Source organism: Carassius gibelio, chromosome B1 (genome assembly GCF_023724105.1).
Source record: "Carassius gibelio isolate Cgi1373 ecotype wild population from Czech Republic chromosome B1, carGib1.2-hapl.c, whole genome shotgun sequence".
Classification (NCBI taxonomy): Eukaryota; Metazoa; Chordata; class Actinopteri; order Cypriniformes; family Cyprinidae; genus Carassius; species Carassius gibelio.
Window position 1 is genome coordinate 22,684,265 of NC_068396.1, and position 15,881 is coordinate 22,700,145.

Below are 15,881 nucleotides of genomic sequence, written 5' to 3' on the forward strand. Positions count from 1 at the left end.
ATTTGATATTCTCTTTTGAAAAATGACCTTGGGCTTTAGGAAAAGTGATTACGAAATATAAACTTTTAGAAAATAATAATAATAATGATTATTATTATTATTATTAAATTATAAACTGAGATTTAAAAATGAACAACTGCAATCTGATGCAGTACTTATACACAGTATTACAAAGCGAATAAGCAAAATGTCCATTTTCACAGCATAAGTGCTCACTACAGTATGTGTGCTTATATTGAGAAATATTTGAATATTTACATATACTATTTTGTCGATGAAAAGCACATCTGAAGCAGTATCCAAAATTACGTAGACGAGCAGATTGTTTAATATACAGCATTCCTAGACATAATGATATGGCGTATGACCTTGATGTTGTTTTGATGTAAGTTGAAATAAGTGAGCGAAGTGTTGAGATTCAGGAGAAGGAATGACTCTGCAGAGCAGCAGACTGATTCGCTCCTCTCCAGACTGCTGATACCCCCAGATGCACTCAACAGACAGTGTTTTGCATTCAGGTCCATCTGTGGAAAGAGATAGAGAGAGAGAGAGAGAGAGAGAGAAGTTGGAAAAGTTGCGAGACAAAGAAGAAATGGGGGAAAAGTGTGTAGACCGGGGGCAAAGAGAGAGAGAGGGGTGAGAGGGTAACAAGAAAGAGACAGAGTTGGATGGAGAAAGTTTGAGAGAGAGGAACGGGCAAAGACTGAGATGGAAAAAGAGAGAGAGTGAGCAGGCTTTGCTTTCGTCTGCAGAATTTCACAGCAGTATCAGATTTCTATCGCTTCTACCAGCTCTCTCATTCCTTTGTTCATCCCTGTCGAGACTCCCACACTTCTGTTAACCTCCGTCACTCACACCGGCCGTCAAATATAAACACTGCGTGACTATAATGAAGCCGAAGCTATTATAAAAACATGTTTCCTGTGTTGTCACTGAATGGCTGCCACTCATTCAAATTCATGTGAGTTCGAGGGTTTCTCAATGAACTGGGCAACATGCCTGGGGGTCTCTTATTTAGGCTTAACTCTCATGAGAGCTCTATTTGTAGACATCTCCCCCCCAAAATCAGTTGTAGATTTTATTAGCATTCACTCATCAGAACTGGTGTACTCTTCTTTTTCCATGGAACACAAAAGGAGACGTTTTGAAGAACTTTCACACTGCTCTCTTTCATACAGTGCAAGTGATTGGGGATCAGAGTTTATTAAGTCCCAGACACCAAAATGACAAAAAAAAAAAACTAGCAGCAATGAAAGCTGTCTACTATTGCCTTGGAGCACCTAGGCAAAAAAAAAAGTTGTGCTTGAACACACCACAAAAGGCCAGGACACACCTTGCCGACTTCAAAGAATTAGCGTTGACGAAAGCCGTTGGTGTTGTCGCCTCGCGTTGGCAGCGTCGGACCAAAAAGCTGAGCTGGAACACACCACACAGACTACAGCCGACGGCAAACTAATGTGTTCTGCGCATGCTTGAGAGGAACGAGCTGTTCATATCAGCAGCTATTAAGTATAGATTCGTCATTCAAAAAGAGAAACCGAAACAAAGATATACAAGATAAATGCAAATATACGAAATGTAAACAAAGCAGTGATTGCTTACCATTTTGAATATCAGTAACGTTAATAACTTTAATAAATCATGTTGTTATGAAAACATTTGCATATTAGAATGATTGGGAAAAATCACGTAACATTTAAACAGCCTTCTGTCTGTCCCGCCTTTATTCACATGCTTGTTTTGATCAATTTTGCTTTAATTCTCTGCACTGACTCATTCACTAAACTGAACATCCAATCAGAGCTCTCACTCACGCCGACATGTTGAATCGTGCAAACTGTCGCCGATGTGAGCCAGACGAGAGCCGACGAGTGGAACACACCAAACAAACTAGCCCAACCATCACTCGTGTTTGGCCCGATGATGACAAACACCCAATCGTCAGCTTGGTGTGTCCCGGGCTAAAGACTACAGCCAACAGCCAACTAGCATATGTTCTGAAATAACTCTCCATACCAGCAGGTGGCAGTAGTCTTTATTTGTCATTCAAAAAAGGTCCAAACTTGAAGAGCTAGGACTGCAGATATAAAAAAACTGATACAAAGCAGCACCTTAATTGTTTGCTTGCTTTCAACCCATTTATTTATTTATTTTTTCCTTTTTTTTTTTTTTTTTTTTGCTCAACGTCGGCCTCTTTGTTTATTCAAGAATACTCAATTGGCTAAAAAGCTGCTGACAGTGGTCTAATTAGTGCCAGTGGTGCAGAAAACACTGCTAAAAAGTAGGTCAACAGACACTGGTCTTACATTCCCCGGTCTCTGACTTATTGCATCACAGCCTTCAGGCTTTAAAGGGGTCATCAGATGCCCATTTTCCACAAGTTGATATGATTATTAATGAAAAGTCTAGCATATAAAATATAGCATACTTTGATTAAAATGTATCAACGGTAGTGTAAAACAACACTCTTTTACTCTGTCAAAAACAGCTCTTCTCACAGCAATGCGTTTCAGTGCATTTGCATTTAAATGCTAAGGAAAAGAGCAGCTTGAACATAACTATAAATAACTTATTTTATGTTTCATGAAAAACAGAAAGTCATACAGGTTTTAAAAATACATGAGCGTGGATTGACTGTTCCTTTAAGATACAAGTCTTGAGAGCATCCAGAATATTTATTTGTTTTCACTACCACACATTTGCACTCGCATGCATAATCATCATTTCTCTGCAGGCATCGGCTCTAAACAGACTGTTTACTTAGATTTTTTGCACACACAACACAGTCTAGCCAGCAAATCCCACTAACTTTTTGTTCTTTTAGATATTCGGGGATGCTCCGAGCAGCTCTCCATCCTTAGCCGCTACACCCCTCTCTGCACCAACCAGACAGTCCAAGAGGCTCAGTCGGCAGAATCGCCCGCTGGCTGTATACAACCCGCAGGTGCTGGATGTTCAAACAGGTATGAGAGACTAATCCGCTTTAAGCGCTGGAAGGTCAGGGAAACAACACAAGGAATTATAGTCGTCATGTGTTTGCTATTAAATACATCATATAGAGCCTGTATTTGCATAATATAGGGAAAGATAAAGACGAGTAGACGCACACAGACTCTCACATACCAAAATCACAGAAAATACTGGAAAAACGTCTGCAGAGCCTGTAGACACACTATATGATATCTAAATTATTAAGCTATTACTTATTCTTTAATGTTAAACAGATGTAGCAATTCATAGATAGAAATGTCCAGTTGCATAATCCTGGTGGTAAAATCACCATGTTTTCCAGTGCTTATGCAGTTTATTTCCACATGACTATGTAAGACTACTGCACACTGTGCAATCAGATGTGATGCTCTGCTGAAACATGCTGATTACCCATTGTCACTCTGGCCCGCAGGATGTAGTTTGCCAGTCCATATTTAGGTGGATAACTGATGCCTTGGTCGCCCCGGACTGCTTAGAAATGTGTGTCAGTGTTCAATTCTCTATTTGGGTTTGATACGCCACCCAAAAGGAATGATTTCAGACGGTTTTGAACAGTGGATTTTTATTTTTAGTATAGAACAAAGCAGACCGTGTCTCCAGTTTCACTTTTCAGTTAAGCAGTTATGAGGGTTTTATTTCTTCACTTGTTCTTCTACAGTACAGCTGTGCAGGTGTTCTCAAACTAGTATTGGCTTTTTTTTTTCTTTTTTTTTTCAAGAAGTGTTGGGTTTCGAAAATGCTTCAGTTTTCAGGGTCAGACTAACCACCCTTTTCTACAAAAGATAGTAAACACTAATTATTTGTTTAGTGGAGACCTCTCTGCTGTGGGATGGTACTATAGAAAGGGGATTTAGGAAAAAAGCTAAACCATCAGCATTTTCCGGTTTTAGATTTTGTGTGGGATATATGAAACTTAGGGTGAAAAGTGTGACCAGTCAAATACTATACTCTATACAATTGCTATTGGTAAAATATTAGGATATATAGAACAGTGACTTTTATGCAAGTATTTTTGGGTTTTAAATGTAAATGGCAGCTGTCACATTGGTTGGCTGCACCGGAGTGTTAAAACCAATAACGATCTGTCAGTTTCAGAAATAAAACATGTCAATTTATTTCTACAAATGCATGAAGAATGAGAAAGGATGAGAAAAGGATCAAAATATCACCTCAAGATTTGTTTTTAAAGAAGGTGCAATATGAATCCTTACACTCAAGATTATAATTTTTTTTTTCTTGAAATGCTTCTTTAAAGCACTTTAAAAAACTTTAAAAAACTAATATGAGGAGAGTTAAAAAAAAACTTAGATGGATCATAATACATTTCTTAGAAAATGTTCATATAATTTTCAAAACATTTTGATTAAACCACCATCTAATTTGAATCTTGTTTTTATTTTTAAACATGGAGTTTTTAGTTTTACCAGACCACATACATACAGTACAACCGAACACATGCACACACACTGACCTGCCAAGCTCATTTCTCATCTCTACTTACCAAAATCATAACTATGCGTATTCACATAACATATTCATTAACAGTCTGAACTGATCTCAAGAATGGTTCTGAACTCTCTCTCTCTCTCTCAATATGTTCTTTTTTCATTGTTATATTGTTTAGTCTATTGTACATTAACTGTTTTCTTTACCACTCTTTCTGTCTCTTGCTGCTTGCTCCCTTGCTCTGACAGTCTCTCCATCCTCTGAGAGTCCAGCCCTGGTTAGCGATGAGACATCAGTGAGCAGTAATGAGTCGGTCTCCTCCCAGTCTTCGAACGCCTCCGGAACGCCCCCCGAGAAATCGAAGAATCATCACGCCACCATTAGCACATCCCTGCCAGAGAGCACCGGGTATGTAGCATAGACTCATCTCTCTCCAAAACATATGTCATAACATGCTTATGTGTTGGGAAGGTTACTCTGGACATGTAATAGGTTGCAGATAACAAGTTACCCTATTTTAAATGTATTGAGTAGTGTAACTATTTCAGTTACTTTATTAATGTAATGTAACTGATTACATGTGTTTACTAAATTTCTCATTATTTTCCTACATTTAAACAAGGCAGTAGTATTCATCATCAAGTGAATTAAGATTATAAAATGCACTTGAAAGCACAACCACCACAAAATCAGACTTTAGCACCTCACAGTTCTGTAAAATTGTAATACTGATTTAAAATCATGACAACATATAGTTTAATAGCTATGATACTGTTTTTGAATTTAAATATTTGTATGACAAGAGACACTGGCATTTAATAATGCCTTGGAAAAAATGTTTTCCTTAAAAAAATATCTTAAAAAATAAAGCTTATACATAAACCATAACAGGAAATAAATCAGTTATTGAATAAGCATGTGTGGTATTTTGTGTCCTAATCTCCTGAAACATTAGTTATTCATATTTTAAAAGTCAATGCAATTTGAGTAAGAAATATATTAAGTTTGTGTATGTGTGTGTGTATGTGTGTGTGTGTGTGTGTGTGTGTGTTTGATAATATTCAAATGTAACCCTCTTTGTAATCATTTACATTTTCATAAGTAACTTTATAAACACAATTTTTATCAGTACATGTAAACTCCATTACGTGTAACTAGTTACTCCCCAGCATTGGTGTTGTTAAAAAAAAAAAAAAAGTCATGTGATTTAAAACTTGAGTTAATTTTTTACATTGAATTTCATTTTATACCACACCACACAAAAAAAAAAAAAAAAATATATATATATATATATATATATATATATATATATATATAATTTTATATAACACTCCAGAATAGCCAGTCTTTGCCTCTAATAATGTTAGAAATAAAATTAATTTTAGATGAAGTTTCTTTGCTGTTTTTGCAATGTACTATAATAAAACAGATTTTACTTTTAAAGCACATTTATGAATAAATGAACCTTACATATAACGTGTCAATCTTAAACTGTTTAACAATCTCCTGCAAACTGAACAAGTAAGAAACAGGAATATTATTGTTAACTAAGACTAAAACTGTTTTTACTTTAAAAAAGAAAAGAAAAAATATTTCAAAGTTAAAATATAAATATTACATCACACTTTAGTTTTGGGGACCAAATCTCACTATTAACTATGAATTTGCTGCTTATTAATAGTTAGTAAGTTGTTAAGTTGGGCTAGGATTAAGGGATCTAGAATATGGTCATGCAGAATACAGCATTAATATGTGATTTCTAAGTACTATTAAATAGACAATATACTAGTAATATGTATGATAATAAGGAACTAGTTAATAATGCTAAGTGGTCCCTAAACCAAAGTGTTGCCAAATATTTAATGGGGGGAAAAAAGTAAATTATTTTACTTTAAAATTTGAAATGTTGCCTTGGGGACTAACTGAAATAAACACTGATATTAAATGGAACTAAATAAAAACTAAAACTGAAATGTAAAAAAAAAAAAAAAAACGAAATAGTAATAGTAATTAAAAATAAAATAGAATGAAAGTTAAAAATTTCAAAATAAAAGCCAAAATATCAATGAAAAAAATATAATAGTATATAAATAACAATAAAATAACACTGCTCAGAAAAAAAGCAGTGATAGGCAGGTGCATCATGTTTTAATCTATTTTACAATTTTATCAGTTTAAAATAATCATTTGAATTTGATGCCCTATATATATTAATATAACCTGTTCATCCCTTAAGCGCTACCATATTCACTTCCAGAGTTTTTTATTTTAATTTTTTATTTAATTTATTTTGTTTTCTTGTGTGTGTGTTGGTATTTTGTTCGGTTTCTAAGCTCAAGCCTGTGCTTGTCAACTTGAGTTAGGTCTTGGGCTGAGAGTCTTATCCTGTGCCAGTGTTATTTGCCAGAGGTTTTGCCTCTAGTTTCTCAGCTCTTTCACAGCCCTTCAGATGCTGTGTGTTTGTTCTTGTGTTGAATCCTAATAGGGGCCCACCACATTCTGCAGTTTCACCTGAAAAAAAAAAAAAAAACTTTTTATCCACACATCTGTTCACTGTTTCCACCAGTCCACTTCCAATTTGGATAGATTTAGTTCTCACTCATGTCCATTAACCACAACCACCATTTGATCCTGCCCCTCCTTCATCGCATAATTGCACATTCATGTGCACACATTCCCCCTTTTCCCCTAAACGTTAGAGTTACTCTTACTCTTTGAGCACATGCTGCTCTCTCTTCTTGGCCTGCTGTCCTGTGCGCAGACGGTGCTGGTCTTATGTAACCCTCTGCTTCTCTCCCTGCCGTTTCCCACTCTCTGCCATCAGAGGAAGCGGCTCCCTGTGCGCCTGTAAATCCTGCCTGCTGTTTGTCCAAGGGACAGGTGGCCACGGCCCTACCCCATAAACACTATTGACACAGGGAGATGTTCGCCTTGTTTCCCCTTCTAGCAGGCACTGTCGCTTACAGAGCTACTCCTGTTCATATGTCACGAGGTTGTCACCTGTTTTATCTGTAAATCTCCCAGCCCCTGGCCTTGAAGCAGGAGAGCACAGATCATAGTGAAGCTGTAGTAGAAATCCAACGAGATAAATGCTGAATTGTGCTTTGTCACGCTTAATGAAGTTTTAGATGTTGACAGGTGATGATCACTGTGTAATTGATGAGACAATTATTGTATTCTTGCCTTTTTAGAGAGGTATGTTTCCGCACAGACTGTTTCTTTAATCTGTCATATCGATACCTGGCATAATGTGGAAAATTGTTATCCTTAGATCAGTCAATCTGTATTTGCATAAATAGCAGTGTCCTGTGACATTTTTCAAAATTCCAAATTGTAATTTTTTGAGCTTATGTGTGCAGTGAGAAGATTTGTGCGTGCACTCAGAACACAGGCAAATATTAGGTTCTCTCTAAAGTATTGTGTTTGAATCAACAAATTAACACAAAAATAATGCCAAAATGCACGTCTTGGTTAATATACTGTACTACAGCAGACATAACCAGGGTTCTAAATTAACTTTTTTGATCACCAGCCAATGTGGCTGGTAACTTTCTAAAGTTACCAGCCAATCAGAATTTCCACTAGCCATTTTTCTGTAAAAATAACAAATTATGAGTGCCACTGAATGCATTTGATCATTTTATTAACATTGTTGGCATGAAAAACACATATAAAGTACAATGCATACAACAAAATATACACTGACTCAAATTTAAAATGATTAGTTCCCACCACGAAATTGCTTGTTTTGTTTTTTTTATTTCACGTAACTTACATGTGGCAATCCTGACAAAGCATTACGACATTTTTGTGATCAAACACAAGCCATTCATGACCCGTCAGCCATTTGGCATTAAATTTTCTTTTCTTTGTTTCTCTGTCGATATCCTAGGGAGCCCCGCACGTCACCTGTAGGAGAAAAAAATAATAATTCATGAATTGCTTTATTTTTAAATAAACTTTGACAGTTTTGGAAATGCTTGTGTACAATTCTTTCTTAACATGCATGAAGACTTATTTTTGTGATTTTATTATACTAAGCTCCACCCACCCCACCCACCTGCCGGAGTTAGATGCATGTTTCACTCTTAATGTTATTATTAAATAATGAGGCCAAAAATAACATTGCATTCAGTTAGAGAGAAAAGGAATGAAAACATAACAGTCACATTATTTGTTTTGTATTGCTTTTTAGCCTTATTTTCTTTTTAGCGTTTATTTTTATGTGTCTTATCCAATTGGTGATTAATGTAAAATAAATGCTAAAAAGAAGACTATTTGTGAATGCTGATCGTGGACTCATTGGATACTATGAAAAATAATGTTTAATAAACATAAATGAATCTGCCTGTTGGGGCGGAGCTACAAATGCCTGTCAGTTTACAAATCCGAGGGTAATGGATTGCGAAAGCGTGCGCACGGATTATGAATTCATGGGTACAGATTAAAAAACCGAGGGTACGGTTTACAAAATCTGAGCGCACGGATTGGGAATCCATGGCTACGATTAGTTTTTGAATTAGTGAGTACGGTTTATAAACTGAGGGGGCGGATTGCAAAACCGTTTTCACGGATTGATTTTTTTTTTCTCCTACAGGTGACGTGCGGGGCTCCGTAATATCCTCATCCCCTGCCTCGTTCCTCTTTTCGCCTCCAGAAATCTGTCCCAACCACCGCCGCATTTAGTTTAATCTTAATTTTTTTCTTTAATAGCTAACTCCCTCCTCTTTCAGTCTATGCTCCCTGCTCTGGCTCCATTCGTTCTTCTTCCTTGTGTCTTCTGATGGACGCTCTATTCGTTTCCATGTTTTTTCGCGCTGGTTTCGCTGCAAACTGTGTGCAGCCAATTGGCATATGAACGTCATCACGTAGCATTACAGCACAGTGTTCATGGGAAATGTAGGAAGTGCTGCCAGGGTATAAATGACCGAGAACACAGCCTCATGTCATGCATCACCAGCCAAACTGGCTAGTAAGTTTTAATTAACACCCGCCAAAATGAATTTAGAACCCTGGACATAACCAGCTGAACGTACTGGATCAGTGCATTTTCTTAAAGTGACTGCACTTTTTTAATATTAATCATACAGCAACAACAAGGAAATCGCTCACAATAGCTTTTGTAACATAAATACAGACAATCTTTAATTTATACAGTAAAATGTGCAATGCTATTTTACTTTTGATTACTTTATTACATTTCTGTATTTAAAAACTAATGTTAGACCTACCCAGAATTTTTTTATTATTATTTGTATCTTTACTCTATTGTATTTATTGGTGCTGTTGCTTGTAGTTAGATAGATTATTCTTATTTTCTTTATTTTTATTTGACAGTAATTATTTTGGTGTTTCTCTAAACATAGCACATACCATATAGTACCCAAACGGTGACTCTAAATCCATAATACAAACTTAACTGTAAGTTGAACAGCTCCATCCCTAATATATATTTTTGATTGTGTATAATCTTTTATTATTATTATTAATATTAATATTTATAATAAGTATTATTTTTATTATTAATTGCAATTAGGGGTGCACAATTATTCAAATTTCTAATCGCAATTAAAATTATGGATGCCACAATTAGGCAATCATTCAAAGTGGCAATTAATCGTTTAAAGTCCACTTATGTTATTCTGCACGCTTAAAGGTGTTGTATGTAGGATTTACACCGAGTGGTTGAACTAGGTATTGCAGTCCAAATTCTATATATTGGAGAGTTTTTTTCACCCGGCCCCTCTTCTTTGGACTTTGACATACACGCAGGTTGCAAAATTGACATACAACACCTTTAAGATTTAGTTATAGTTTAGTAAATATGACATTATAATACCATTTATTTATTTATATTTTTTTACTTTTTTATAATTTAAAGAAGAAACCAATCTGATGTATATTTGGCATTTGAGGCTTAAAGGGGTCATATGATGCTGCTAAAAATAACATTATTTAGTGTAATGAAATGTGTTTATACGGTTTAAGGTAAAAAAAAAACCCACATTATTTCCCACATAATGTACATTATTGTTTCTCCTCTATGCCCCGCCTTCCGAAACGTGTCGATTTTTACAATGCTCATCAGTCAGATAAGCGAAGTGTGCTCTGATTGGCCAGCTATCCAGTGTGTTGTGATTGGCCTAATACACTCAAGCTTGTGACGAAAATGTTACGTGCCTTAACATATTGATGATGCCCTGTCCAGCGTGGTGACGAGACATAAACATAAAACCTATTATAATCTTGATATAAACATCATTTCTTTCATGTCCTCTTTTGAAAGGCCAAACAAAGTTTTTCGCAGAGGCATTTTCACAGTGAAATGCACAGCATCTATACGACATTGTGGCGATTTGAGACTTTAGTCTTTGCAACTTTACACATCTTCTTCTTGCACCAAGAGCTTGTAACACTCCAAAGAGAAAGGAAAAATTGTAATCCCATCATATGACATAGATTTAGTACTATAGAAAAGCACTAAAGGTTTTTCAGTTAGAGTGTTTTCAGCTTGTTTATTTTCATATAAAAATACATCAAACAATTAACAATCGCAATTACAATTTCAAGGGAATTATCGACAATTTTTGTCATAATCGTGCAGCTCTAATTGAAATACATAGATCAGTGTTGGAACATTTTAAAAACTTTGAAACGGTGACCAAATATAGCACCTAATTTCCTATATTTTATTATAATTAGGGAAGTCAAGCGGTTACATTTTTTATTATTATTATTATTATTATTATTATTTACATGATGTTTTGAGCAATTAATCTAATTAATTACCCCCCCCCCCCCAAAATATCAAAGTTTTTATTTTTTTAAATAATACAAAGCATTAAATAGACATAAACAAGTAGCTTTAGAAAGTAATATCTCAACATTGCATAAATAATAATAATAATAAGTCTTTACAGGTTTTAATGTTTTTTTTTACTGAATATTGAAATCTGATTTTCTGATATGAAAATAAAATAAAAGTTATACTCTAAATATTAAACAAATTGCTAGTAGGTAGTGGCAAGTGATGAGTGAGTCATTCGGTCATTCTTTCAGCCAAGTCGTTTAAATGTCTGATTCATTCAGAGATGAAGCAGGCCTTTATCAATGGGTCACTGAATCTTGGCTCACTCGATTCTGATGAAAAATGTGGATGTATTCAGTAACAAAACAGGACTATTGTTCACAGACGCACAGCAGTTCTGCTTTGGATTTGTTTGGAACTGTTTTTGTGGGTAAAATTGAGAAGAAAAAACAAACAAACAAGATGTAACACATTAAATGTGTAAATGTAACACATTATTAACTTCTTGTTTATTAAAATATTGTATAAAATCAAGCTCACATTTGCTATCGTACCAGATATTCTAATCTATGTCATATGATAAAACTATAAGACACAAATACAAACGGGGCATTTTTGCCCTCATACTTAGAATTTTTGGGCCAAATACTGTAACTGGATTCTCATAGGCTGTTTCATGCAGCATGTCAATATACACTACATCCAATGCATATCCAATACTATACAAGCAAAACTTAAATGAGTTGCGTTGAGCTCTTAAACTGTAGTTCAGTGTTTGTTTGTTTCTAGTCTTTGTATATTATTTTGCCTTCTTCAAATAAGATGCTTATTTGAGGATCAAAAAATAAAACGTAATATGCAATTCTGTGTCAAGTGCTATTTTTTTATAGTTTGAAATGAGTGAGATTTTCTTGGTTTGGCTTAGTTATATTTTTTTCTGTGGTTCTGCTGGTTGCCAGGGCAACCATATTGAATTAATAATTTTTGTCTCCACTTCATTTAGCTTTTCTGTAGAGTTTGACGATTCCGATAAGAGTGTGTAAACACTTTTTTTTCTGGAGTGACTCGCTACCCTGGTGAGATGTGATGTTTGATGTAACACCGTTAGCATAACCTTTATTTAAAATGTGTGTGAGCGTTAACGTGTATGGAGCAGCATGTGTGGTGTATTAGCTGGGACTCACACGGCTGGTCTGAGGGATGTGTGTGTGTGTGTGTGTGTGTGTGTGTGTGTGTGTGCGTGTGTGTGTGGCTGGTGTGAGGTTAATGAGTGGATTTGCTGCACTGCAGAGCTGCTGGAGTCTCATGCTGATGTGCAGCAGCTGAGGACTCACAGACCCTCTGCAGAGTCATAAATCACTGCATCTCTCTCTCTCTATACATACTGTACATATATATCTCTTTCTCTATCTTTCCCTTTTCCTCTGTCTCTCCTGCTGGACTACACTGCTCCTCATTTGCCCCTGTGCTGCAACTATTCCTGTACCTGCAAGTCCTTCACTCCCCTCACCTTCAGCACACACACACATTTCTCTCGAGTCTTCATTCTCTTGAGTTTTCAAACCAGTGTTACTGGAATCTAATTAAGAGTATGGCTTTGTTGGAATTGTTATCCGTAGTTTTGCACTTACAGTGAGTTTAGCTCTATTGAGCATTTATGGCATTGAAGTGAAAATCTAAAGGTTTGTTTTTTTGGGTCATACTTTATTTTAAGGTCCAATTCTCATCACACCATTAACTTTAAACTCTTAATTTGCTGCCTATCATTAGTAAGTAAGGTAATTTAGGTTTAGGTATTGGGAAGGATTAGGCATTTAGAATATGGTCGTACTGAATACCATATTTTTCGGACCTGAGTATAAGTCGCATCAGTCCAAAAATACGCCACGATGAGGAAAAAAACATATATAAGTCGCAATGGACTATAAGTCGCATTCATTTAGAACCAAGAACCAATAGAAAACATTACCTCTATGTCTTCAGTGTAGACTACAGGAGCACTGAGCAGCATAGAGCGCCCTCTCGCGGCTGTAGATGGTAATGTTTTCTCTTGGTTCATTTCTCTCGGTTCATGTCAAATTAATTTTGATAAATAAGTCGCACCTGACTATAAGTCGGAGGAACAGCCAAACTATGAAAAAAGTGCGACTTATAGTCCGAAAAATACGGTATGTGCTTTAGAAGTACTAATAAACAGGACTGTTGGCTAAACGTCTGATGCATATGTGACACAAAAGTGGAAACACTTCAGGAGTGTCGAAGTCGTCATCGGATTGGTTAAATTCTACAGGATTTCCATGAGATGTGTGTTGCGTTCTTTAACGTTCCACCTGGAAACAAAGATGCCATGACGCCAAACCCCTCACGAAAGAAGAAAGCCATCTTGTTTACAACTGTGATGACGAGCACTTATTACGATCAACTAAACACTGGATTTTCAAACATATGTGAAATATTTAAAGTTTGCGAAATAGAATATTTAAAATATGTTTGAGAGTTTTACACACCGGTCTGTTATCATGGCGACATTTCCACACCTTGAAACGTGATGATGAACGAAACATACTGTGATTGGTTGTTTAAGATGTTGGTCAAACAGCTTCATGGGCGGGCCTTTGCCAATGAAAGCTGCCATGAATTCCAGGCCTTCAGTCTGAAGGTCTGGTTACGTGAAACTATTATTAAGCTGTCTAATATTGTGTGCAATTATTGTGTTACCTTTTTTAAAGAAAGGATGCATTCAATTGATCAAAAGTGACAGTAAAGGTGTTTATGATGTTGCACAATTTTTTTATATAAATAAATGTTCTTTTGAGTGATTGAGTGAGTGAGTGAGTGAGTGAGTGAGTGAGTGAGTAAGTGAGTGAGTAAGTGAGTGAGTGAGTGAAAGTGACATACAGCCAAGTATGGTGACGCATACTCAGAATTTATGTTCTCCATTTAACCCATCCAGAGTGCACACACACACAACAGGGAACACACACACACACACACACACTGTGAACACACACCCGGAGCAGTGGGCAGCCATTTATGCTGCAGTGCCCAGGGAGCAGTTGGGGGTTCGGTGCCTTGCTCAAGGGCACCTCAGTCGTGGTATTGCCGGCCCGAGACTCAAACCCACAACCCTAGGGTTAGGAGTCAAACTCTCTAACCATTAGGCCATGACTTCCCCACAAAACTTTGAACTTTCTTTTCATCAAACACTTTAATCATGAAAAGTGTGTTTGCATAGAAATATTTAGCAGCAGAACTATTTTGCATATTTATTTAACTGTTTTCAGCTAAATCAAATTATAAAATAAAATTAGAATTATATATAAAGAAATATATAATTATAATTTTAAAAAATCAGGTTTGCCATCAAAGGAATAAATGCACACAGTTTTGAGAATGAGATTTAATAGCATGCCTAAAACAATCATGTTTTGAATATACAATTAGCAGGTTTATATCTTTATCTTGACTGTTCCTTTATTTCATACTTTTAAAATGATTACTGATGATAACTGATTTGTGCTGATTCTAAGGAATTTTAATAAATATGTTTTGAAAATATTCTTTTAATAAACTCAAATGGAAGCAAATACCCTTTTTATGGCATGATTAGTTTTTATGAGTGGCAGTATTATCATTTAATGTTGACTTCTGCAGTTCGTCTCCTGCATTTCCTGGTCCTGCTGTTGGCTATTTCTGATCTAAAGTGCTCATTTGCATTATTTGCATTTTCTAAATCCTTCAGATTCCTAGTGGAGGTTGGGCAGTTTTCCTCATAACCTTCACTTCTTTCTCCCTATCTGAGATTGTGAGACTGTCTGAGCAGGAATAATGATGAAGACGTTTGTGTGTGAGGAATGCTGCACACTGTGTCTGTTTTTTACTCTTCTTTGTTATTCCTGTTGTGTATTTATGTGTTTGATGTTAACAAATGGATGGTTCACCTCTTCAAAAAGTAGCATATAAGCATAAACTTATGCAGTTTGTGGAATTTAACTAAATGTATCACTACAATCCCACATGAGCTGTATTTTTCTCCACTCACTGACAGTATTTGTAAAATTTCTATCTTTTACTCTATGGGGATGGTACAGTATAAATTCTTTGTGGCATTTTTTGTTCTGCAGGATATGTACTGCCACAGCTTCATGGATGAATTCTGCCTCCCCTGCCTCTGTTACACCGGTGAAACCTGGATCTGCAGGAACTGAGAAGAATAAACCTGAGGAAAGGTAAGATGTAAACACACGTATCCCCGAGGAACACCTCCTTTCCAAAGCATGTAATTAATTTGTTCCAATCTGTTAATTTAAGTGAGTTTGGCCAGTTTTGGCTCAACCTCTCCCGCACACACTCTCTCACCATCTCATTGATTCTTTCACTCGCACTCCAAGTCTCACTTAAGCTCTCAGCCTCAGGCTATTAACTCAATCACACATGCATTCACTCACTCGCAAAGTCTTCATCTGTCATTGCTTAGAAACCGACTCGCACACACACCAACTTTTCCTTCCCTCCTGTACATGCCGACACAACTCTGCTCTCTCTCTCTCTCTCTGTCATCTCTGCTTTCTCAGCTCTATTTCCGACTACACCTGCACACACACACACACACACACACACACACACATTTTCTGTG

General features: G+C 36.2%; 1 protein-coding gene across 1 annotated transcript in view; it reads left to right on the forward strand.

The window, feature by feature from the left end:
• arhgap10 (Rho GTPase activating protein 10) overlaps positions 1–15,881 on the forward strand; it is a 65,405-nt gene that overhangs the window by 45,607 nt on the left and 3,917 nt on the right. The window contains exons 19-21 of the mRNA XM_052547058.1: positions 2,825–2,963; positions 4,686–4,845; positions 15,370–15,474. Coding sequence (XP_052403018.1) covers positions 2,825–2,963; positions 4,686–4,845; positions 15,370–15,474 — 404 coding nt within the window. The remainder of the gene's footprint in view (positions 1–2,824; positions 2,964–4,685; positions 4,846–15,369; positions 15,475–15,881) is intronic.